The sequence below is a fragment of the Canis lupus genome, chromosome 33 (assembly GCF_011100685.1).
Source record: "Canis lupus familiaris isolate Mischka breed German Shepherd chromosome 33, alternate assembly UU_Cfam_GSD_1.0, whole genome shotgun sequence".
NCBI classification, from domain to species: Eukaryota; Metazoa; Chordata; class Mammalia; order Carnivora; family Canidae; genus Canis; species Canis lupus.
The window spans coordinates 27,475,001-27,501,151 of NC_049254.1; the positions used below are offsets into that span (position 1 = coordinate 27,475,001).

General features: G+C 45.3%; 1 protein-coding gene across 5 annotated transcripts in view; it reads right to left on the reverse strand.

Moving 5' to 3' along the window:
- The window catches only part of MYLK (myosin light chain kinase), a 203,928-nt gene that overhangs the window by 125,598 nt on the left and 52,179 nt on the right, over positions 1-26,151 (reverse strand). For all 5 annotated transcript variants that reach the window (XM_038583049.1, XM_038583048.1, XM_038583051.1 and 2 more), the window contains one exon: positions 7,032-7,239. In XM_038583049.1, coding sequence (XP_038438977.1) covers positions 7,032-7,239 — 208 coding nt within the window. The remainder of the gene's footprint in view (positions 1-7,031; positions 7,240-26,151) is intronic.

The following is a 26,151-nucleotide window of genomic DNA, read 5'->3' on the forward strand; positions in this document are numbered from 1 at the left end:
TGCAGGACTGGGGTGGCTGGGACAGGGGGGATGTGTGCTTGGGTCAGGAGATGGGCAGGAGGCCAATCTTCCAGAAGAGGAAAGCCAGGCAGACCTAGAGAGGCATGGGCCTTGTTTGGAATAGAGACAACTAAAAGGCAAAGTGAAAACATACAGCTGTTGGCATCCACGGGGCCAGCCAGTGGCGTGGATAAGGGTTATCTTTCTGGGATAACTGAAGAAAAGCTAAACAAGTGACGTGGAGATGAAGGGCAGAGGTGAGTTGCTTTCTATCATTTCATTGGCCGATGTGCTGTTGAAAGATCCAGCACCCTGATCCCTCTGGTTCGGATCTGGGAAATGCCTTCTACAAGGAAACAGAAACATTGGTTTCTCAATTTCCAGGAAATCGATGTTTAAAAGACAGGAGACCAGTGACACCCCCTGCCATACACACACTTTACTGAGATATTTTGCCTACATCAAATCATGTCATTTTTTTCCCTCGATACCCTCCAATGGCTTTCCATCACCAGGGTCTAGACCCCGACCGCCTCTCCAGGCGTATCCTGACTCTGCTGACCCCACTAACTCTCGCACCATTTATCCCTCTAACATAAGCCTGCAAAAAGCCCCCCCCCCCCCAGCTCTTTGGGGCTTTATTTCTGGTCTCAGGAGCAGACTCAGATCATACAGAGGACAAGCCAGAGTGATGGAGAGAGTTCATGTCTCAGGAAGAAGCCCTTAAGTAAGGATAGAGGGGGAAGCGGGGGTAAACACTCCGGCTTCAGCACCCTTCAGTGAACGCTGAGTTCTAGGGCCACCCTTACCCGTTAAACCTCATCACATGAGGTCACTCTTCCTCCTACTGTCACAGTCTAGGCAGCCTGCTACCTACCCTCTTTCTTGCACATGGTCAGGGAGTTCTTAATTCTACTACAAAAGTTCTATTTGTTACCTATAGTTTTTCTCTGTACAAAGTAAACTCTCAGGGAGCAGGGACCCTATCTCAGTTGTTCTGCTCTGTCTCCAGTGCCTGACACAGGGAGGAGCAGAGCCGTGAACAGGGCCATGGATGCCGAGATTCACTCCAAACTCCTAGGAGACCCTCTAGGATGAGGGGATGTGTCTTTGTTATATGGCAGAGACAAAAGTGGGCAGAGCCTCAGAACCCATCCCCTCCAGGGGATGAAGCTGGGGAAAGAAGTCCACAGAGGGGTATCTAATAGGGAAGAAAGAGTGATGGCCAAGGTCCAGAAAGGTGTGGGGGGTGGGGAGGTTGGGGGTGGTCCTAAGTTTTTGCCCTTCCTATTTATTTCAAAGAAAACTCCCTTAGAGGAGGGAGCTCCTGGTCATATCTACTCCCCAGTGGATATATATTCATTCTTTTAAAATTTACTTTTAAAAAATTGTTCATTGCATTCTAATGCAGAGTGGTTAATGGCTTGGAACTTATTTTTCAGAGATGAAAATAAACTTTATCCCCATCTTGTGAAACTATCACTCTTGCTACTCCCCTTCCCCTAGAATTACTCTCAACATCACCTGTATGGCTTTCGAACTGCCCAGTGCACCGGACGCATCAAGCAGGGCGAGGATTACCATGTAAGTTATTTTCCAAACTAGGACTCTTTTGAAAGTCAAAGGATATTCTATTTATAATGAGGAGGCATAAACCAGATAAATGGTCACTCTAGTGACACCTGCCATGACCATGGGCCTGTAAATGGGGCAAGCACCCCTCAGCCATGTTTTATTCTCATCGCCCTGCCCTGCACGGTGCAGGCTGGCACATGGGGGCACCTGTGCTCAGGAGGACCAATCCCTGTCTTCCTAGCCACGCAGAAGAAGGACTGGAAGCGAGCTAGCCCTGGTTATATTATACCTGGTCTCTGCACATCTTCCCTTGGCTTTGTGGCTCCTTTCTCACAACCTATGTGCATGTGTTCCATTCTGCCTTTCTGGCCCGTATCACACACCACTGCTTTTACAGCAGCTCCGTGTTATTTAGCTAATATTCCTAATGGATAGCTCAAAGAGGAGAAATGTGTCAGATTCCATGAAATAATCCAGGAATATTCTAATAAAGTATTTAGTAGGTGTGATGGTTAACTTTATGTGTCAATTTAACTGAGTCCATGGGGTACCTAGATATTTGGTCAGACATTATTCTGGATGTTTGTATGGAAGTGTTTTTTTTTTAAGATTTTATTTATTTATTTGAGAAAGAGAGAGACAGTCTGCCTGCACAAGCAGGGTGGGCGGCAGAAGGGGAAGGAGAGGCACAAGAAGACTCCACGCTGAGCGTAGAGCCCAATCTGGGTTTTGATCTTACGAGGGAACCCTTGAGAACACAACCAAAGTCAAAACTAAGAGATACTTAACCAACTGAGCCACCCAGGCACCCCTGTATGAGGGTGTTTGGGGATGAGATTAACACTGAAATGTTAGACGGCATCAAACTGATTGGCGTCTCTAATGTTGGCGGGCTTCATCCAATCAGTTAAAGACCTGAATAGAATGAAAAGCCTGACCCTCCCCCAAATAAGAAAAAATTCTTCCTGACTGCCTCTGAGCTGGGACATGGATTTTTCCTCTGCTATTGACTTAGAACATCACCTCTTCTGGGTTTGGAGCCTGCTGGCCTTCGCACTGAAACACCATCAACTCTCCTGGCTCTTGGGCCTTTGGACCTGGGTGAGAACTACACCATTGACTCCCCTGGGTTTCTAACTTACTGACTACAGCTCTTGGGCCAGCCTCCATAATCGTGTGAGCGAATTTCTTGTAACGAATTTCTTTCCACATATATATGCACGATCGATTCTGTCTCTCCGGAGTCTCCTAACTAGGTATAAGCACGAGCCCACTGGTTCTCAAAGTATCGGTCCCACTATGCAGTAGTATCAGCATCACCAAGAAACTTGTTAGAAATGAAAATTCTTGAGCCCGTCCCAACCTACTAGATCAGAAACTCTGGGGCAAGGCCCAGCCGTTTGCAGTTTCAGAAGCCCTTCAGGTGATTCTGAGACATGCTTGCATTAGAGAATCACTGTTTCAGGCTAAATATTATCACATCAGTAATGGGATCCTTCCATGCTACTCAAAATGTGATCCACAGACCAGCAGCATGGGCATCATCTGGGACTGGTTAGAACTGCAGACACTCAGGCCCCGCTCCAGACACATGGAATCAGAATCCACATTTTTAATCATGGAATCCAAATCCACATTTTTAATAAGATTCCCAGGGGGATCTGGGTGTCCCCAAGTTTGCACTAAACAATCCTGTAGGGTGAGTGTGAGCCATCCGGAGGCTTGGATGTCCTCTCTGCCTGCCAGTTTGGCTTACCCTGGGCTCCTGAGCTCAAGTCTTCAAATTAACCCTCTATTCCTTGAAATGACTTGAGTGACTCCCTGGTCCCTGGAACCCAAAGGGCCTTCTCAGACTCAGACCACCACGTCTGGGGCACACCTGTCATTTCAGCACCACCTCTCCACCCCAAGTTCTAGGCTCCCTCTGTGGATGTGATTGCCCAGGACTACTCAGCACCTTCTTCACTTATGTGGGGTTTCTTTTTTTCTCTGTGTAAGCCTTGTTTATCCCTATTCAAGTGGAAGCTTCTAGATCTGAGCTGTCCAACATGATAGGCATTAGCCATATGTGGTTATTGAGCTCTTGAAATATGACTAGTCTAGATCAAGATGTGCTGTAAATGTAAAATATACTTCAAAGGCTGAAGAATGTAAAATATCTCATTGATAATTTTATATTGGCTATATGTTGAAATGATGGTATCTTGGATATACTGGGTTAAGTACAATATTTTATGAAAATTGACCTCACTTGTTTCTTTAAATGTGGCTACTAGAAAATGTAAGATTACATACATGGCTCACATTATATTTCTATGGGAAGCTGTGCTGGAGAACAGGCCTGTGGCCCCTCTATTGGAGAGAAATCTCCTGGAGGCCAGATGCCATGTTTCTTCTTTGCTCTGTACTAAGTCTCTGGGACCAGCCCTCTGGAGGCAGGGGAGTGTCAGGACTGGCCACAGAGAGCCTTTCTGGGGCCGACACTAGGGCTGCATCCCACTGCATAAGATCACAAACAGTCCTATGGTTAAGGCACGTGTGCTCACGGATGATGTTGCATGTTTCCCGGCCCTGGTTACCAAAGAGGAAATAAGATGAGGGAGACGTTCCTCTATTCTCCATGCAGAGATTTCTCTCTGGAAGTAGCTCTCAGGATGTTAAGAGCAGATTCGAATATCACAAGACTACATTTACGGGGACCTACTATTTGGCACTGGCGCACCCACCCTTACTCAACCCCATGGGGCAGCTGTGAGTTCCAGTTTACAGGAAAGGAAATAAGGCTCTGAAATGTGAAGTTCCTCACAGTTAGAAATGAGTGGAGCTAAAATCCGAGACCATTTACCAACACTGCCTTCTGAGCTTGACCTCTAGGGGGTCAAAGTCTTCACATAGGAATTAGACTCTTAATTCTAGGACCTCTGCCCTTTCCAAGTTAGAAGCGTAGCACAGAGCTGGTGAGAAGGCAGGTCGCTGCTGGATCCCTTTTGTAAGAATTTCCACCCCCTTCCAGGCCCGTGGTCTATGGGGTGATTCTAAGCCACACATCAGTAGAAAATGGCCTTTGATGCAGAAGCAGAATGTATAGAGGGCCACTCACATTTAAAGACACTACATCCTTTAGGCCATTCTCTATGTCCTAGGATCTTAAGTGGTCGGGGCCTCAGTCTCCTCACATTAAGACCAAAAGAGTTGAGAGACTTCATCTCCCCTTATTCCTCTATAGCTCTCCTGCCTTCTATCTTCCCTGTTGCCCATATCTTAACTAAGCAGGAAAAAATTTAGTAGGTCATCAGCTCTAACTTCATCAATAATAGGAATTGGAAAAAAAAAAAAAAAGGTTTCATATTACCCGGGTTTTACATACCTCCTCTGTATGCCTAACCCATTCCACTCCTTTAAAATAGATCACAGAAAACAAAGGCTAGCCCAGGCTATAGAGACCATGGAATTTAAACTCTTTATTCTGTAGAAACAGAGGTCCAGAGGTTTAAAGTTACACATATGACTGGCAATAGCTGGGACCAGACCCTTGGACCTCTGATTCATAATTTTCCATTTTGCCAGCAATAAACAGAAAGTCCAAAAAGGGAAATTATAGACTGAATTTTTGGGTTCCCACCCAAATTCCTAAATTGAAGCCCTAACCCTCAGTGTGATTGTATTTGGAGATAGGGCCTGGGAGAAGGTTTAGATAAAGGTTCATTGAGGTCATAATGGTGGAGCCCTAATCTAGTAGGGCTGTTGCCCTTATAAAAAGAGGAAGAAACATTGGAGCTCTTGCTCTGCCACATGAGGACACAGTGGTCATCTACAAGCCAGGGAGAGAGCTCTCACCAGAAACCAAACCGGGCTGGACTTAAATTTCAGACTTCCAGCCTCCAGCACTGTGGGAAAATAAGTTTCCATTATTGAATCCATGTAGCATCTGGTATTTTGTTATGGCAGCTTGAATTGACTAATACAATGGGGGAGAAAATAATTTTTATTCGTGAGCCTCAACTCAACGTTTGGATATTGAGAAGTATAGGGGAAAGCACAAGACCAGAAGCCTCCAAGATGAGGGCCATTCAGAGACTCTGACTGGGGGCCACTTTCCATCTGGAATGCTCCAGCCCACAGGCAGTTGAAGGTCATTAAAAGGAATGAGTCACTCAGTTAAAGAATTTGGGGAAAGCATCCGAACTATGTACATTCTGTTCCGTGAAATAGCCTGTCTTTCTTTCCATGATGTAGAGAAGCAGAGAAAGCATTGGCCCAGGTGCACCTCACCCCTTCTGGAACCTTCCCTGGCTACCTTAATGCCCACATACAGTGTTTCTTAAAACGAGGTTGGGAAGACTGTCTCCCGAGAGAGAAGTCAATCTGAACTTCTGGTTTATAAGCCCTTAGAAAGGCCTGTGAGGGTCAAGGGAACCTCATCATATTTCTGAGGGTCTCACAAACCCCCCACATCCTTTCGGACATCGGGCCTTTAAGCAGTAGCCAGTGGACTGAACTGGAAATGTGTTCTCCAGTGGAGAGGCTTCAGCATGTGAGAGGATACACAAGCAGCAGAAGAAGCCGTCTTACTTAAGGTCAAATGTTTTTCCCGGAAGTTATAAGGTTGATAGAATCTTTTACGTAAAGAGTGGGGAGAAAAAGACCAAATAATTAGTGTTAACACACTGGTGGATTTATCTCCTATATATTTTTCTGAGTTTTACAATATTCTTATAACTAGGAGAGCATTACTTGGTAAAGATGATGAGAAACACTGTTCATTCATTCTCCAAATAGCTTGGTATCCATCCTGTGCCAGAAAGTTTTCTAGATGCTAGAGATACAGCAGAAACAATATCGATCCCCTCGCCTCCTAGCATTTCTAGTTAGAGATGAGGGTGGAGGAGAGAATAAAAAAAATGGGAAGCAGTGATGGCCCTAGAAGAAAATATTCGGGGGTAGTGAGAGGATGGAGAGTCCTGGGGATGGAGTGGTCGGAAAGGTCCTCTAAGGAAGGGACAGGTGAGCAGAAAGCTGAAGGAAGTTTCTGTGGAAAGAGCTCTTGCTTTGACAGGGAATGGCAGAAGGCCCTGAGACTAGCTCAAGGAAGGGGGGCCGGCGGCAGCAGGACCACAGTGGAGGGAGCCTGGATGAGAGCCTGGAGGGAAGAGGTAGGTGGGTCTAGAGAGCCCCGCGGGCAGTCCCATCTCAGTCTCCGTGTGAGGGGAAGCCATGGGAAGGCTGGAGCAGGAAAGCTGGGGTAATGTGAGTTTGACAGTGTCTCCTGGGAGGCCTCCCTGTATTCACAGGAACCACATTTCCCTCATTAGACTAAAAGGTCCTGAGTTCATGAATGGGCATGCTTTCTCTTGGGGGCTTCTCTTCTGCCCAAGAGAGGACAGAAGCAGGAGCTGCAGACCTTGGGAAAACTGACAGCTCATCTCCCACCACGGCCCTCGCTTCCTGAAACTCACCTTCTACAGTCAACTCCACTGTCACCTGGCGGGCACCACCATCATTGGTGGCTTCGCAGGTATACTTTCCCTGGTCCTCCTCACGGACAGCATGAATCACGAGGCTGAAAGTCCCCCGGATACCACAATCCAGCAGGAAGCGGCCCCCACTGGTGATGGGTTGCCCATTTCGGTGCCATGTCACCTGGGGCTCTGGGTAACCCCGGACCTTCAAGGAAAAGAAGAAAGGGTGAGCGCTTGTACTTTAGGAGTGCTTCCTCTATGCCAGGTGTGGTTCTGAGTGTTTTACACGTATTAACTCATTTAATCCTCCTAACATCCCTTGAAACAGATAAGACTTTCGGGACACAAGGAAACTGAGGCACAGAGAGTCTTTTTGTGGATTTCTCGGTATCTCAAAGGTAGAAAGTGGCAGAGCCGGGCATCTGGGCTCCGGAGCCCACTATACAAGTGACTCAAGCCTGGCTGCGTATTAGAATCACCAGGGGAAGCTTTAAAAAAAAATGCTAGTGTCCAGCTCCTACCTTGGACCAATTAAATCAGGATCCCAGGGGGTGAGGCCTGAGTGTGGACATTCTAGACCAGTGCTTCCTATTTGGATATGCAAATAGATCACTTGCTAAAATGCAGATTATGCTTCTCTAGGTCTGGGGTGGGGCCTGAGCTTTTTCAGTTCAGATAAGGTCTCAGAGGATACGGATGCTTCTGGTCTCCAGAACTCACCTTGAGCAGCAAGTTTCTAGACTTGAGTGGCCCAAGATGGTAGCCACGAGAGCCACACGTGGAACATTCCAAATGTGGCCAGTCCTAACTGAGCTGCGCTGTAAGCGTAAATTACACATCAGGTCTTGAAGACTTAGTATGGAAAAAAGAATGTAAAATCATCTTGATAATTAAAAAATATCGATTACAAGTTGAGAAGATGTTATTTTTTGACATGTGGGGTAAAGTGAAATATATTGTTAAAATTAATCTCACCTGTTCTTTTACTTTTTTAATGTGGTACTAGAAAAGTTACAACACACGTGCCTTTGCTTGATGTTCTTATGGGGCAGCGTGGCTTTAGACCGCACCGTCTCTAATACTAGTTAGCAGCGACCAAAGTGTTAAGCGCTTTTCTAAGTACCTGACACATGTGAGCCTTATAGTAACCTGTTGGAGAGAAGATATTTCTCCAAAGAGGGGAAAATTAAGAGAGAGAAATTCCAAGAAAAGAAGTCACCTTGGGTTTCAGACAAAGAAGTTTCCTCTAACCCCTGAAACAACAGGCCCTTCAGAAGGAACTCGTCTTCAGAGGAGAGGGGTACAGACTGGCCCATCAATGCACAGCCTGGGACCCAGAATTAAGGGATTTTAGCACTGGAAAATGCACAGCAGACAGCACAGAAGCCTCCTGAGAAAGAAGTTGTTTGCATCATAAAATGGTGGTAGCAACAGCTCTTACCCATGTGTGTCCACTGCAAGGCAAGAGACAATGGATATGGACAGAACAAAACCAAAATGTGCTGGGTGACCCCAAGTTGAATTTACAAAGAGAGCCTCCAATGGCCTCCTCACACCCCAGCAAGGTCAGAGAAGATGCTATGTCAGCACAGAGGAGAGAGCATCCATACAAAGGGGAGAGAGCTCGCCAATGCAGAAACAGAAAGTGAACGATCCCCCTCTTGGGTTATCCTATAGTCACCCCGTCAGTGCCACTTTATGCATCTCACAAGGCCTGCCTCCCCATCTTCACTAATTTGTAGTCTGGCCTTGATTAAAAAAAACAAAAACAAAAAAACAAAAATAATCAAGACGTCAAAGCAATATTATCCATCTTATTTATAACTTCTGGAAACAAAAAATCCTTCTCCTATTAAAAATCTAAATCATATTCATGAGAGAGATTGAGTGTCTGTGAGGGAATGCTTAGATTCTGAAGTCACTTTCCCCGGAAGCCGACAATAAAGCACTCGTATCCTCTGGCAGGTGGATGGTGGTGAGGGGTCCATATTCACTTGGCCAGATGAGGTGTAACATCTATTATAATACGAAACAAAGAGTTCGCAGTAGTTGTCTCTGGGTCTCTCCTCTTTTTCTTTACTGAGCAATAATTTTCTGGTATTTCTGCAAATAACATACCAGGCCTTTGTAAAATAGAAAAAAAATTAAATGAAAATATGTGTTTCTTTCTTTTTAATTAATTAATTTATTTCAGAAAGAGAGAGGATGCATGAGTCGGGGGAAGGTCAGAGGAAGAGAATCCTGAATCAGACCCAGAGTTGAGTGTGAAACCCAACGTGGGCTCCATCTCACAACCCATGAGATCGTGACCTGAGCCAAAATCAAATCAGATGCCCAACCCCAGGCGACCCACGTTTCTTTTATATTTGTATATATAAAGAACATACAGCACAAACACTCTTTAACTTGTTGAGCTTCTCAAGGAACTTAAATCTAGCAATGGAAATAAAAGTACAAATAAACACGCATCTTTGATGGTGACAAATATTGTGTAGCCACATAAAATCATGTCATCCTCTGATGCTGTGTTGGCACAAAGGTTCATACAAAGGAATGTCAGCATATTTTTAGAAAACTAAGGAAATATACTCTCCTACAAAGGAAAGCCTGTTAAAAGTCTGGTCCTATAGTGAATTTGTGAATCACCATTATCTTCTCCTCTGCCCTGCTGGGTATGGCCAGCCTAACCTTCAGAAGATGATTACATAGCCTTCTATCAGCTTCATAGAAAGGGAGTGTAGAGCACTGTAATGGGAGGAGATAAATCATTAACTACACCAAAGGCATGGTTAGCATTCCATTAGCAAGTACTCTGGCCCCCTGCAGCAGGGCTGACTCCGGTGGCCCAGCAGCCCTGGGGGCATCAATGATTAACTGGGGACACTGCAAGTGTTCCAGACTCCAGGGACTCAGCTCCCTCTGTCCTTTCACTTTCCTCTGGCTTTCTACACTGCCCCCTGCCCCCACCAATTTACCTCTGAAATGTCCTGTTAAAATAAATTTTAGATTTTTAAATATGCTGAAACCGGCGCCTCTTAGAAAGTAGCAGTTTGCAGCAGGGGTTTTGTAGCACCTTGCATCTGAAGCACAGGCAAGGATTTCTGGGACCTTGCTCAATTCCGAGGTCTGAATGAATTGCAACTCCAACTCTTATCTTCCCAATAGGAGAGAAACCAATTCAACCACTAGCTAACATTACCTAAAGACAATCAGCTTCACATAAACCCATTTTTATTGTCTGCCCCCCTATCCTGGACAGACTCCTGGGTGGGGAAGAGAAAGAAGCCTGGGCTCATATCCTCGGGACGGGACGCAAGACAACCGCCCTGCCTTCCCTGGGTGTCTTGTCTGCCTTCTTCCCAGGCCTTCAGCCAAGAAGCCACAGCTAGGATTTTTATAGTCTAGTCCAAGGCCATGCTAAAAAAATCACCAATACATTAGTTTCTAGAGGACCTTCACATATAGGGTCTTATTTGATTCTTATAACACATGAGGGAAGTGTCTTAGGTCGGGGTACCCAGAAGCAGAACCTGAAATATGGACTCAGGGAACCACATCTGTGAACCCTTAGCCAACACACCAGCTGGGAATGTGTATACTGGCCTGGTAAAGGGGGCCGGGGCGGCGGGGTGGGGGCTCCAACAGTGTCAGTGACAGCACGCAAAGCCAATCATATTATAAAGCCCAGAGAGCTGAGGAAAGAGGCCCAAAGAAGTGATGATTAGTCAGTAAATGGCAAATTAAATGGAGATCTGGGGCCACAGTTTTGGTCTCCAAGTTGAATGGCTGTCTCACTGTAAAATCATGTTTTTTGGTGAGATAAATACTGTAGAACCTAAAGCACTGATAAGTGTCTTTCCCTAATAGACCCTAAATCTCTTCTAGGTAAAGCAATATTGGCTCTCCACTTTGAGAAAAAGTCAAAGGGTCCATAAAAGATATGGCCATGCCATATACAAGTCTTGGGTTGTTCCCCCAGAGTAACAATAGGGCAGTGCAAAAGACTAAATGCAGGGATGCCTGGGTGGCTCAGCAGTTGAGCGTCTTCCTTCGGCTCAGGGCGTGATGCTGGAGACCCGGGATCGAGTCCCACATCGGGCTCCTTGCATGAAGCCTGCTTCTCCTTCTGCCTGTGTCTCTGTCTCTGTGTCTTTCATGGATAAATAAATAAAATCTTTAAAAAAAAAAAAAAGACTAAATGCATGTGTCCTTCCATAATTCAGAAGTTGAAACTTAAATTCCAATGTGATGGTATTAGGAGGTATCAGGATTGGGCCTTTGGGAGATGATTAGGTTGTGAAATTGGAGCCTTCGTGAATGGGATTAGTGCCCTTAATAAAAGGGATGATGAAGAGCCCCCTCACCTCTCCCATGATGTAAGGACACAGCAACAAGACAGCCACCTGTGAACCAGGAAGCAAGCCTACACCAGATACCGACTCTAGTGGTGCCTTGATCTTGGACTTCCAGCCACTGGAACTGTGAGATAAATTTCTACTGTTTAAGCCACTCAGTCCATGGTATTTCTGTTACGGCCACCTGAACAGTCACAGATAGACTGGATTAGTGCCATGCGTGTGCCCAGGACACCCGTAGGATGTTCAGTGTGATAAAGGAGGGCATGCTGAGAGCCAGGACCTGAGTCCTGGGACTGGCTTGGCTTCCTAGCCCCTTGTAATTCCTTCTTTCATCAACGATAAAATAGCCCTTGATACCTAAGGCCCCTTCCATCAGGTAGTGTGCTTCTGCATGGTGACCCACTTAGCTTCTAGTTTTTCCCTCCAGTCTCCTCTGGGTCCAGCCCACAGCCTTCCTACCCTCTAATCCTCCATACAGGAAAGCCAAGTGACCGCAAGGAGACATGCTCATGGACATGGACAGGCAGCCCTGACTTTTTACCATAATGAGCTTTTGGAAACAGCCCCGTAGAGGGTCATTCTAAGGAGAATCATATTTTTTGCCACACTAACCACATTTAATTGGAGGTTGTGTTCTTGAACAAAAGCTTGGGGTCAAATAAATCAAGAGCATAACCAACAACTTGTCATAAAAATAAAGATATAGTAACCATAACCCCTATAATAGTTTAAAATAGTAAAATTGTGCTCCAGCTCCACAAAATGTCCTCAAAAACCTTTACGTCCTCAAAAGGCCTTTAAAGGGAAGGAGGGGGGGGGCTCATCCTGCATGTGCTGGATGAGGAGGAGAAAGTGGACAGCTACTCAGTTGCAATACTACCCCTACCTGTCACAGTTGAAGGACATTTTTTCAGAAGCTGGTGCTGTTTTGAGATTTACTCACTGGTTGAAAGGGAGACATTCTTAAAGGCACTAAGGCTTCTTGGTTTTCCTCTGACGTGTGTGAAGGGCTTCCAGTCTATTCTGGGATAGGCTACCATAACCCGAGCCCAGGGTAGTGACAGATTCCCTGTCTCCACAGCCCTGGCAAGACTCAGAGCCATACATCTGCTTTCTTAGCTTGGTGGGCAGTAGAAAAGGGGGTGGATTTTGCTGTTTCTGATGATCAACGGCAAGTCCTTTGTTCCTGGACAGGTCTGTCCCTGTACATGCACCACAAGCCCACGAGGCAGCAATGCGGACATATCTACCGGCCAGGTCGGGCAGGAGGCGCATCTGAGGCTCTGCCCCCCTGGGAGGTGGAGGGAGACCAGGAGGAGAGAAACCAGGGCCGCACTGAGGCCACGGTGAAAACGGGCTGCCCCATGGGATGCTGGAGAGCCGGCAAGACAGAGAAAGAAGCCATGAACCGTGAGCTAAAAAATCTTGGGGCTGAGAACAGTAGACTTGGGGGTTGCCAATGAGTATCTGTTTGAATCTCATTGAGTAACTGAATTGATGCTGGGAAAGGCTGAGCCTGGAGGACAGACATTACGGGCACCTGTCCGGGGGATGCCTACCCTGAGCTGGACAACATCGATGTTCCAACACGACTGTCTACCTGCTTGTAATTCCCTGGCCGCCGATAGCACACGACTCTGAACTTAATTTTTTTTTCTTTTTTCTTTCTGACTCTGAACTTCTTACCCCATTTGGAGGCAGCTTCTTAGATAATAAATAAATTCCCCTATGATCAATGACCTCTAGATCAGGACTGGTGATCTGAAAATGAAAAAAATAATAGGAAATAAACCCATGGTTTATTAGTTAAAGAAGGAATTAGTTGAAGAAGAATCCTTTGCCCCATCTCCAAGTATAAGCTCACTCAGATAATAAATGGATATAAAGGGCACCTGGGTGGCTCAGTCGTTGAGCATCTGCCTTCAGCTCAGGTCCGTGGTCCTGGGGACCCGGGATCCAGTCCCTCATCAGGCTCCCCACCAGGGAGCCTGCTTCTCCCTCTGCCTGTGTCTCTGCCCTGTTCTCTGTGTCTCTCATGAATAAATAAATAAATAAATCTTAAAAAAAATAAATGGATATGATGCACAGAAAAGAGAATGAAAATATTAACACCCCAAACAAATGAGACCACAAAAAATGTCTGTAAAACTGACATCATGGGTATATTATGAGGGTGAAGAGTGAAGGGCGAGCCACGGGCCTGGCACGACCAAGCTGAGGGGCCTGTGTCTGTGTCAGCATCTGGCACACGGCCCTGTAGACAGGCAGGCACTTTGAATAATCCCGTTGCCAAAAGTCAAAAGCCTTCACTGAACACACAGAATCCATCAGGAAGAGGTTACACCGGCCAAAAACAGCAATTAGTGAGAAGCTGAAACTGCCGGATGCACCCTGCCCCTAGTCCAAGTTGTGAAACAAGGAGGACAAAAGCGTTTCTATGAGAAATAAAATCAGAATGTAAAGAACCATTCCTCAAACCGGCTCAGCCAACACCACATATGCCTTCAGGGACAGATGCCGAAAGTCTCCCTCTGTGATCAGCCCACTTTCGCTTTCTCTGGCAAGTTTTCTTTCTCCACGAACTAAGACACAGGCACCCCTGCACCCCGAGACCTGCAAGTCTGAGAACCTCACATTTCTCCCACTGAGAGCACAAGGCAGGTGATGTCTTGGCAGTCTTGGCTTATACCCAGGCCCTCCTGAATCTTCCCCCCGCCAAAAAAAATCTATTTCTTTTTATCTAGATCAAGCTTATCAAGGCATGCAACTTTTAAATTTGATTCCATTTTAATGATACAAGAACCTAAAAACCGGGGATCCCTGGGTGGCTCAGTGGTTTAGTGCCTGCCTTCAGCCCAGGGTGTGGTCCTGGAGACCCAGGATCGAGTCCCACGTCAGGCTCCCTGCATGGAGCCTGCTTCTCCCTCTGCCTGTGTCTCTGCCTCTCTCTCTCTCTCTCTCTCTCTCTCTGTCTCTCTCATGAATAAATAAATAAAATCTTTAAAAAAAAAAAAAGAACCTCAAAACCTCCTAAGCAGCCCAACAAAGAAACAGAATCCTAAGTGTAATCAGGTACTTGTCACACTGACGCTCTCCTAGTACCTCCAAAATCCATGTAGCATGAGTGTCCTCCTGTTTGAACTCCCAGTTGCTCCAGGGTGGTTGGGGATTATTACAACCTTTCCAGAAGCTTCTTGACACCAAGCCCTGGGGTTTTGCCTTGACTAGCTCTCACGATGGCTTTCAAGGACATGGCCTCTCCAGCGGGTGAGGCTGGCCAGGGAGCTCACCCTTTCTGCTACCAAGTTGAGATACGTTCTCAGATACATTAAAAAATTAATAGGAGGCATGTGACATTGTAGAGGCTGAACAAGTAAGTGCTGTGGCTTGGGTTTTGTTTGACTTGCTCAAGATCTCCAGCTCACCTTCCCCAGTGTAAGCTGCACACCCCATCCCCCTCCACGCACCACATGTGAGTCTGGTGGGAACGCTGGTCGGCCAGCTGCCCCCTGGCCAATATGCGTGGCCTCCAAAAATGGACATATGGTTCCAGCCAGCCAATCAGAGCTCTTCCCTGCAGTTTCAAGTTAGAATAAAGAGATCCCAAGCCGGGAAGATGTAAGCCTAAAGGTGTCTACAGCCATTGTCTCCCATTCCTGCCCCCCCATTTTTTGCCCCCTCCCAAGAGAAGGAAGCCATCTGTTGAATCAGATGTCACGCACACAGTGAAGAAGAGAGATGGAGACCTTGCCTGACAACTGCGTTGGACTCAGGGTCATAGTATAAGACAGCACATCTCTTTTGCTTAACCCAGTTGGAGGTGGTCTCTGTCACTTGCAAACAAGAGTCCTGGAGCCCTTGGGTGGCTCAGTGGTTGAGCGTCTGCCTTGGCTCAGGTTGTGATCCTGGGGTCCTGGGATCGAGTCCCACGACGGGCTTCCTGCAGGGAGCCTGCTTCTCCCTCTGCCTATGTCTCTACCTCTCTCTCTGCATCTCTCATGAATAAATAAATAAGATCTTTAGAAAAAAACCCAAGAGTCCTGTCTGACTTGGGAAGGCGTACAGCCTCTGGAATCAGACACACCTGTACATGGATGCTGTCTGCACCAGTTACCAGGTGCCTGACCTTGGGCAAGTTATTTAACTTATTCGGCCCTCAGTTTACACAGCTGTAAGATGGGATGATGCCAGTATCCACTTGTATGGAAAAGTTTATGATCAGATGAGATCAGCACAAGTACAAGAGCACATTAATAATGCCTAAAGGTTAGACCTTTTCCCTCTTCCCTTCAAAGTATTCTTCAGAATAAGGTACCCCAGAACCCATTCAGCTCCCAGCTTTATTAACATGCGAAAATGTCCTAAGCAATTTTAGTTCTTATAAACGTCTAGGCTTGCTGGGCCTCATCCTTTACAACTCACGGCCTTAAGGACAACTTCAAGGCATTACACTCTTAACCGGATGAAAACCTAACGCTTGAACTGAGAACACCTTCTGCTTTAGCTGAATTGGCTTATTATTTCCACCAAAGAGGTAAATCCCAATTGAAAAATCATCAGTGGGGATCCCTGGGTGGCTCAGCAGTTGAGCGTCTGCCTTCAGCTCAAGGTGTGATCCTGGAGTCTCGGGATCGAGTCCCATGTCAGGCTCCCTGCATGGAGTCTGCTCCACCCTCTGCCTGTGTCTCTGCCTCTCTCTCTGTGTCTCTCATGAAAAAAATAAATAAAATCTTAAAAAAAAAAAAGAAAAATCATCAGTGTTTTAATGTGACATCACACAGCACATTTGAAAACCAACATGCAGCCTGTAGCGCTGACTGCACCATCCATCCACTCCTGTAGCACCGTGTGCATCTCTCAGGCAGAGACGATCCCCTCATTTCTGCCTCACTGACTAATGCAGCCCTGGAATTTCAAGGGCATGGGTGAGCGTCAGAAAGGAAATAAATCTGGGGTAATAAATCTGGAGTCTCTCGCCAGTCGTGGTTGGACCTGGAGAGACAGACAGACATACTTCACTGACAGCAGATGCAGCAGAGGACTGCTCCTCCCCCAAAACACAGAGCATTTGGCAATGCCTCCTTCCTCACCCCTCCAGCAGTGAAGCACAGATACCGTCGGCTCTGAAATCGGCTGCAGATCATACTGGAAAGCGTCCTGGAAAGGGGGCGCCCTGAGAACTTGAGGTTGCTCTGTGTAAAGGCCGAAATGGGCAAAAACAAGGCAAGGGTCCCAACAATCCGAAAACCTCTTGACTTGGCCCCTTTGGCTTGACTTCTGGTGTTGTCTCTCCAGGCTGCTCCTTGGACCCGACACCTGCTCCCCAGGCACCCCACCACACAGAGCAGGCGCTCCCCCCATTGCCCCAGCTGGCGGGCTGCGAGGCGGGGGGCGGAGCGGGTGCAGTTTTGAACGCGGGACCTTTCCTGCCACTGCATCCATCGGGGCCAGGACGGCGTCTCTGGGCTGCTGTTGGAGAAGACCTGGCGCAAGGGGCAGGGAGCAGCCACGGGAGTTTGCTCCTTTGTGGCACAACGTCATCTCCAGGCTCCAGCTGCCCTACACCGTCCTGGTCTGCAGAGACAATCACGCCACATAAGGAGCCAAAAGTTGGGTCTCGTGCAATGGCAGTGTCTGAGGGCCTGTCAGGATGAAAAACACAATCAAATCTGCTTTTAAAAAAAAAAAAAGATTTATTTATTCATGAGAGATGCAGAGAGAGGCAGAGACACAGGCAGAGATAGAAGCTGCAGGGAGCCTGATGCAGGACTTGAACCCAGGACCCTGGGATCACACCCTGAGCTGAAGGCAGATGCTCAACCACTGAGCCACCCAGGTGCCCCAAATCTATTTTTTTTTATAAGACAATACACACACATGGTCAAAATGTCCATTGGTACTCTAAGTCATAACAACAACAAGAAAAATCAGGCCTCTGCTCCACCCCGGCCACCCCCAATTTCCACTTCCTTGAGTGAGTCATCTTCAACTCTTGCCGCTATTTCTTCTGGTGTTTCTTTTCTCCCATGTTTCTAAACAGCCTTACGTAACTACTATTTTATTCTTTTCAGGAATTACTTCCTAATTTCTCTAGATGGAACCTGCGCTTTTAGCTGTCAAATCCCCCGCCCTCCACGAGCCCTTCCCCTAACCCCTAATAATTATATCACCATTTTTGTGTCAACGTATAGTGTTTTTTCATCGTAACTTTGCTCACTGCCAAGCTACAGGGTCTATTACAATTAAATTTCTTGAACTTTCCCTTTTCTCTGGAGTTAATAACTGCCATACTTTGGGTTTTCTTACTTTTTAAAGAACCTCGACTCCTTAGGAGAACTATAAGCTTCTCAACAATGGTCAAGCACATCGCATAACTAATGCGTCACTTGCTTTTATTTTTCCCTCCGTTGGAAATATCCTTCCTGGAATACTCTGTCCTCCTCCAGTCTACACTAGATGCTAAGCTTGGTGCATGGTGGTCCTTCCTCATCCCCAGGGCATTTCCTGGGATCTGTTGTCATTTTGGCTGAACACAGCCTCTTCCAGTGGTTTCTTAAGAATGAGTGCATAGAAGGTTACAACTTTCAAACCTGGCATTTCTGAGTGTCAATATTCTGACTTTACACTCAGGAATGGAATTCTAAATGGAAAATTTTCTTTCTTTGGCATTTTGAGGGCATCGTTTCATAGAATTTGAAGGCGATGGGGCTGGGATCCAGGCTACTGAGAGATACAAAGATACAATGCCACGCTGATCCTTTATCTCTCACATGCTGCGTGTGTGTGTGTGTGTGTGTGTGTGTGTGTGTGTGTGTCTATTACTTTTAAACTCGTAGAATTTTCCCTTTATCTCTGACGGTCTAAAATGTCATGATGATTTGCCTTCGTGCAGTGCCTTCTTTGATCACTCACCATATTGGATCTTTGGTAATAGGTCTTCTCATTGCTGGCAACGCCTCTCTTTAATTCTTAGGAATTTGTGTGTTTTGACAATTCGCTCTCCGCTGTGTCTTTTTTTTTTTTTAATGTTCTTTTTATGGAACTCTTGTGAGTTGGATATTAGCCCAACTAGATGACTTTCTACATTTCTTTTCTCACTTATTTTCCTCTTCCCTATTTTTGTTCTCTACAGGAGCTTTCCTTGTTTTATCTTCCAGTTTATTGAAGTTACCATTTTGACTATCACCAACTTCAAAAACCTCTTTCTTTTTCGGCTCTTCAAAGCTGTTTTGAATAATATCCTCTTCTTGTTTAATGGAAGTAATACCTTATCTCTAAGGGAAGATAAAATTTCCTTAACGTGTTCTGTTTTCTGTGGTGTGTATTTCTACTTGGTTCCTTTTTTTATTCTTTTTGTCTCGTTCATAACGGAGGCTTCCCTTAAGCATCTGATGATCCTTCACTGGTTTCTCATATGTGAAGAAATAAAAAGATCCAGGCACACAGGTGGGGCCTTGTCAATGTGTGGGACCTTCCAGTAAAGTGATTGGGTAAAAACCCTCAACTATCAATATCTGTGGATCTTCTCTCTTGAGATGATCCGTTTCTATAAAGGAGACTCTTGCTGCTTTGGTGGTGGTGTTGGGGACACGGAAATTACACCTGTCTACCAGCAACCCTCCAGTTTTCAGCTCTACTCTACAACCTAGGTTTTGAAAGTGCTTGATACCTTCAATTCCTCAGTCATTTAGGAACTCTCCAGCACAAGCTGACTTCTTTTCCTTGTTGTCCATTCCCCGAACTACAGGCACAGCACAACACAAGATGCTTTAAACCCAAGCCAGCCAATCATCTATTCACTTTCCATTGTTCATCAGCCTGCTGACATCTCTCTGCTGCTGCTTATAATTTTATAATTTTCATTTTCTTTTTATAAAAACACATTTTAAAGATGGTCATTAAAAAAAAAAAAAAAAGCCACAACAGAAAATACAGAAAATAACAAGTGTTGGTGAGGAGAAACTAGAATCCCTGTGCACTGTTGGTAGGAATGCAAACTGGTGCAGCTACTGTGGAAAATAGTATGGAGGGTCCTCAAAAAATAAAAAATAGAGCTACCCTATGACCTAGCAGTTCCACTTCTGGGTATAAAGTCCAAGGAACTGAAAACAAGCACTTGAGTACGGTTCATGGCAGCATTATTCAGAATAGACAAAAGGGGGAAGCCACCAAGCGCCCATTAACAGACAAACACAAAAAACAAAATGTGGTACATATGTAAAACGGAATATTATTCAGCCTTAAAAAGGAAGGAAATTCTGACACACGACACAGTGAATGAACCCAGAAGACATGCTGAATGAAGTAAGCCAGGCACAAAAGGACAAATACTACTTGACTCTACTTTTTTAGGAGGTGTGCAGAATAGTCAAATTCATGGAGACAGAAAATAGAATGGTGGTTGCTGGGGTAGGAGGAGGGAGGATGAGGAATATTGTTATTGTGTAAAGAGTTTCAGGTTCATAAGGTGAAAAAAGTTTGGGAAAATGGGTGGTGGTAATGGTTGCACAAGAGGGTGAATGCACTTAATGCCACTGAACTGGACACTTAAGCATGGTTAAAATGGCCAAGTTTACGCCATGTACATTTTACACAGTAAAAAAAAAAAAAATCAATGAGTCTTTTCCTGATTTATTTCTAATTCTATTTTGTTTCGAATATCTTTAAGTTTTTCCCTTGCCAAACACTACATTGCCTATAACACAAGAGCTTTATGTTAAGTATTAAAACCAAGAAATAGACATTTGAAAAAAAATGACATTCAGACCAAAGTCACTCCTCTATTTAAAAATTTTCCAATGGGGGTACCTGGGTGGCTTAGTGGTTGAGCATCTGCTTTTGGCTCAGGTTGTGATCCTGGGGTCCCGGGATCGAGTCCCACATCGGGCTCCCCGCAGGGAGCCTGCTTCTCCCTCTGCCTGTGTCCCTGCCTCTCTCTCTGTGTCTCTCTGTGAATAAATACATAAAATCTTTTAAAAAAATAAAAATTTCCAATGGCTTTTCACTGTATAAAAGTATAAGCATAAAATCTAATCACAAGGCCCTGCGAGACCTGGTCCCTGCCTATTTCTGCTCCGCTCCATCCTTGCCCACTTAGTTCCTGCCACATACGCTTTCTCTCTGGGCCAGGAAATAAGATGAACATAGCAGGTTCTCCACCCAGGAGTGCTCCCGGTGCCAGATGACAGGGGTATGCAACCTGCCAGAGCGTGCACAGTCAGTGCCACAAAAGAGGCTTGCATGGAGGACTGTGGGAGTGTGGTGGAGAGGGAGGAGCTCTGTAGGTGTGTGCTGCTAGCTGAGCAGGGAATCCCTGGAAGTGCCACCTTCCAGTATGGCACTCTGTCACAGGGAGCTGGGCCCAGGGACTGAGAGGGCTGGGTTCCTTCTGGCAGCCCATCAGGGACCCCATGGTAGGATGGGCTAAGAGAGAGGCCCCATGAACCAGGGAGGATCCCAGGCCACAGTGGTGCAAGGGCAGGCTGGCAGGGCCCTGGGGCTCCCTCTACTTCTCTGAACCTCTCTGCACAGACAGCTCCAGTTTAACCAGAGCAGTTCTCCTTAGCTACTTCTGCTTAATCCATTCCACAGTGAAGTTCTTGCACAAGCTGTTCAGGGATTTTAGGTCAGGGCCCCAAGGGACACAGGATAGAGAGAGAGAGAGAGAGAAAACAATTGGCAAGACCCTCAGATGAGGTCCTCTTGTGAGCAAGCTTATGCATGTGGTGCTTCTCTGGGTGTTTGCTGGTGGCGTGTTAGGGGCAGGAGGATACCAAAGGGGTTTGAGTCCGAGTTCAAAATACACATTTAAAGCACATTTAGACTTTCCAGTCTAAGCCACTGAAATTTCTTTTCTGAAGAAGCATCTGGAAAAAAGGGAGGGAAAAGCTGCCCAGTTATTTAGCAAAAATGAAACTCAAACTTTCCTCCCCCCCCCCCCCGCCCCTCCTGTCAATGTCCCTTTCAACTATGTGATCCTCAAAGATCCATGGGACTGGGGCCTAGCTGAGCTGGCACCCAGCATCTTCATTCCCAGAGGAGGCCAATGGCACGAATGGCAGCTATAGTCACCAACTAGAAGGCAAGGCACCTCCTGCTCCCCAGAGCCCGTGAACAGGGTCAGGGAAACCTGCTTTGGCCTGGCCAATCCCTGGCTGGTGGAGGGGGATGCGAAGCCAGTCCATTTCACGGACTATTATAAGAGAAGCTCAAGGGGGGAGCTACTGGGAGCTCTCTGTAGCCCAAATAGGGCTTCTCCCCCCACCCCTAGAACATTCCTAATTGAAGGAGGATGGTGAACGGGCCATCTACATAAAACTTGGGCATCTGCTCTTTTCTTGTCATAGAGAACTGGAAGAAATGAAAAAAGTGCCATCATTAGATAAAAGCTCTCGTTACTAATCTGGGTCAAGGAGTCTGTAGGCAGTACTCTCCCCTGCCTCAGTGTAGGTACGAGGTGCAGAGGCCATCCAGCTCAGAGAATGCGAGCCTGAGCAGCTGTGAAAAGTGGGTGGATGTGCTGGCACCAGCGTGACCCTACATAAGGCCTTTATTGCTGGAAGCAAGTCAGCTGTAGTCACCTCTGGGCCTGAGGGGAAAGGGTAGGAATGGGTGGTGTTGGTCCCGTGGGAAGATCATCTTCAGGTGGGCACAGGAAGGCTCTAGAAACTTGTCGTGTCCCTAGAGAGTCCACTTGAGCCCAGAAAAGCTTAGCTCCTTCCATCGCCACCACTCACCTGCTCAGGGAGGCCCCAGACCCTGCAAACTCCTGCAACACTGCCTGCCTGTCTGCCAACACTGGAGCCCACCACAGCCTTGAACAGGTCGCGGGTTCTTGTCCTGGAGGAGGAGAGGAGCCAGGCCATTCTAAGTGCAGAAGGAACGGGCTTGCCTGGGGCCAGGGGCTCCTGGCTCTCAGCTCGCTGCAGGACGCAAGCATGAGAGCGGTGTTTATTCCAAAGCCGGTTTCTGTTTTAAGAGCCTCACAGCTGGGGCCAGGGCCAGGGTCCCATTTCCAAGGTTGGTATTTTTTCCTTCCTCTTGCTGGACAAGGAGAAGTGGAAAAAACCGATGCTGCTTTGGCCCTTAGCTTCTTTTGAACTGATTTTGCCGCCCCTGGCAAGCCACTATTGCCAGCCATGGCAGAGAATTCTCGGCTCTGACTGCCCAGCTGGGTCATCTGAGGGGAAGAGTCATGGCACAAAGGAAACCCTGACCGGCACGAATCACCAAGGCCTGCTCTAAGGCAAAGACCCCTAACAGCCCTCAGGGCTCAGGCCACTGCTACTCCTGACCCCTGGCCACAAGTTGATAGTGCTTATTTACAAAACCCAGAAAATATCCCGAAGTCTGCGCTAAATGCCAACACTGCCAATTCTCAGTTAGCTCCCTGTTGCAAAAGGTGATCCTTGTAGTTTTATTTCTATTTGTCTACAGGATGTGTCATACATCAGCCTTATCCTCCTAATTCCGTCCTTTCAAAAACACTCCCCACATACTGTTAGGTGAACAGGATAGACATCCTAGCAATATGCGCGGCTGGTGGAAGCAAGAGAAGAACAAATCCAAGACGCTCCATCCTTCCCTTCTCCACCATGTCCCCAGGACCACTCACTCCCTCTGCAGAAAGTCTCTTCCCCCATCCAGCCCTCACCTCCCTACCTCCTGCACTTATGCTATTATCTAAAGTGACTACATCTTTAAAACCAGCAGACACTTATCTGATCACAATACAGACTGTTGAAAATCAGTCCTGTCTCAGAAAATCTGGGGCAACTAATCACCATTACATCACCTTTCATATTTCTTTCTGCCCTACAGCAAGCACAGTGACCATATTTTCCATAAAATCAGGACACATTATCTGACAGGAGATTTATGGGCAGCCTCCAGGTGCAAGAAGTAGTCGGTGTTCTAAAAGTTTCAACATTAAAATACTGGAGCTCCAAGGGTATTTGGATGACTTTACTGGAAAAAATGAGAATATTTTAAGTCAGAATGGCTCACAACAATCTGGGATGACAGCACCTATACTATTAACACAGGTTACACTTCTGTTTATTCCAGGCACATTTGGCATAATTCCTTTTTAGACTTTGTGTTACTCAAGAGGAGGATCTAGACATTACACCTCTTTTGAAGTTTTCTCCATGCCCACCGTGGCTACTAAATCCACTACTGAGTGGATGGTTGACTAATTTCTCTTCTCTTCCAGCTCATGTGTCATCTCAGAGACACCTTTCTTGATTTCCCAAACAAAGGCATGCTGTTGCACTCTCATGGCACTGTGTGTTCTTCCTTCATGGTCTCATCACAGTTTGCAGTTCATTCTATGTATGGTTATTCTTATCTGTCTCAGCACTAGCCTGTATCTGCCTATGGAAAGAACTATAATGGTTTGGTTCCCCAATGAATCACCAACTTGGCATCCTGCTTGGTACACAGTAGGGAATCCATGGGTATTTTTAAATTAATGACACAGTCTCTCTGGTAGGTCCCAGGACGCCATAGTTCTCCTTTGCATCAACATTCTTATTAATGACTTAAATGAAGATGACAAGTCTGCTCAGGAGAACTGAAGTTGGCATCAATATGGTGGCACATAACATGTTAGCTCACAGAATCAACCTTCTAAAGGAACAAAGGTCCAAATAAAAAGAAATGAAAAGAGAACAAGTCATGGGAAGGTTCTAAATCCTCAACTAGACAAAATCAGAGGTGGGGGCAGCTTCCATGTAACAGGAGCAGGCAAGAGTCTCCTATCTAAACATTATTCGCCTTCAAGCCACGTTACCACAGCACGGTGTCCAAGTGAGGAGAAGGCTGTCCTGTTCCACCTAACCAACACTAACAGAATGCTTCCAGGTACAAGTGCCTCATGTTAATAGGACATTGATGACAGGGCTCATGGATCTATGAGGTGATCAATGCCCAGCTGGCACCTTGCAGGTACTCAACAGATACTTATTGAGGGAACATAAGGATTCATTGATAGAAGTAGTTATACTTAGCCTGACTCAAAACACTTAAAACACACTAAAACTGACTTAAAACACTTAAAACACATCAAAAGACGGGTATTAATATAGAAGGGTCTTTAATATATACAGAGCTCTTGTATAAAAGACTCTCTATGTTGTGTAGGTCCAACATACAGAGAGGTAGATTTTTGGATCATACAAGGAGGGATAACGGTGCCTAAATAAGGAAAGGGACCAAGTGTAACATTGTGGATCCCCATCCACATAAGTGTCCATAAGGAGGCTAGAGAACCATCTGGCTGGGATGTCATCAAGGGGTGCCTTCTGACCCAAATCCCAGTTTTCTAAGAATTTAGCAGAACTGAATACATTAAGGTGAGAGAGAACACGAAAGAAATATTCCATTTACACTATAAATAAGCTTCGTCCTACAAATACAGACCTTGGAATGATATGTTTTATGAAGAGTTTCATAAATTTACTCCCAAGGCTGTCTGGATCTAGTATGTTTTCAGGAGGTATTTCCTCAACCTTTCCAGTTTCTTATACTGAACTTTTCACATTTTCAGTTTCTCTTTTACTCAATTTTGGCAATTCCTATTTTATTAGAAAACAAAATCTGTTTCTTTCAAGATTTTCAAATGTATTATCAAAGTTGAACATGAAAATCTCATTTTTGTCAACTCCAGATCAGTGGTCAGAGTCTCATTTCTAAATTTTGTATTTTTCGTTGGTTGGCCTGGTTGGGTTTGGCTATTTCTTATTTCCAAGACTGGTCCTTAAATGTATTAATTAATATCATTTTCCTACTTTATAATGAAGTTATTTCTCCTCTTATAAATATCCTGCTTCTGCTTTCCTTTGGTTTGTTCTATTCTTTGATTTTGTGAGTTGAAAACTTGGTTTGTTCATTTTTAGTATTTTTTGTTCAACAGTAGAAGTATTAAAGGCTACATGTCCTCTGATATTGGCTTTAGCCTCTTATAAACTAACCACTCAAAAAGTAAGATTGTTTTCATATCCAGTAGCTATTACCAGTTAGAAAAAGTATACACACAGTCACACTTCATCCAGGAATAAACTTAGGAAGTGCAACGTTCCCATATGATGAAAGTTTTAAAAGTTTCTAAACAACTTATGAGAAGTTTAAAATAAACACTGAAAACTCTGCCCTTGGATTAAAAGTAATCAGTGAGATTACACTATTAGATATGGAAATGTTAAAAAGCTACAATAATTAAAACCATTCTGGTTCTGAAACAAGAATATACATATTGGTTAATAAAACAGTCCAGAAAATCCTAAAATAAATTCTATACGTGAGACCAGTATATGATAAAAGTGGCTTTAGATGAATGGGAGAAATAAAGATTATTAAACATGGATCATTTGGGGGAAAAATCATATTTAGGATCCCTATCTCACACTATACACAGAAACATCCATTTTGTTTGAAATATTAAAAGTAAAAGAAATACAGATATAATCTTAGAGATTCCAAGCTTGACACCAATGGCAGAAACCATAAAGATATGTGACCTCATAAATTTAGAACTTTGTACAGAAGTAAAATTCTTTTTTTTAAAAGTAAAATTCTAACCAAAATTAAAAGGCATCAAATTAAAAATATTGAAATTATACACAGAATATAAAGGTGAGGTTTTTAACATGCAAAATGTCTTTAAGACTAAATAAAAAGAACACATAAATGAAAAAGCAGAGGATATGAACAAGAAGTTCATGAGACAGCCAGATATACAAAAAAATGTTTCATTTAAA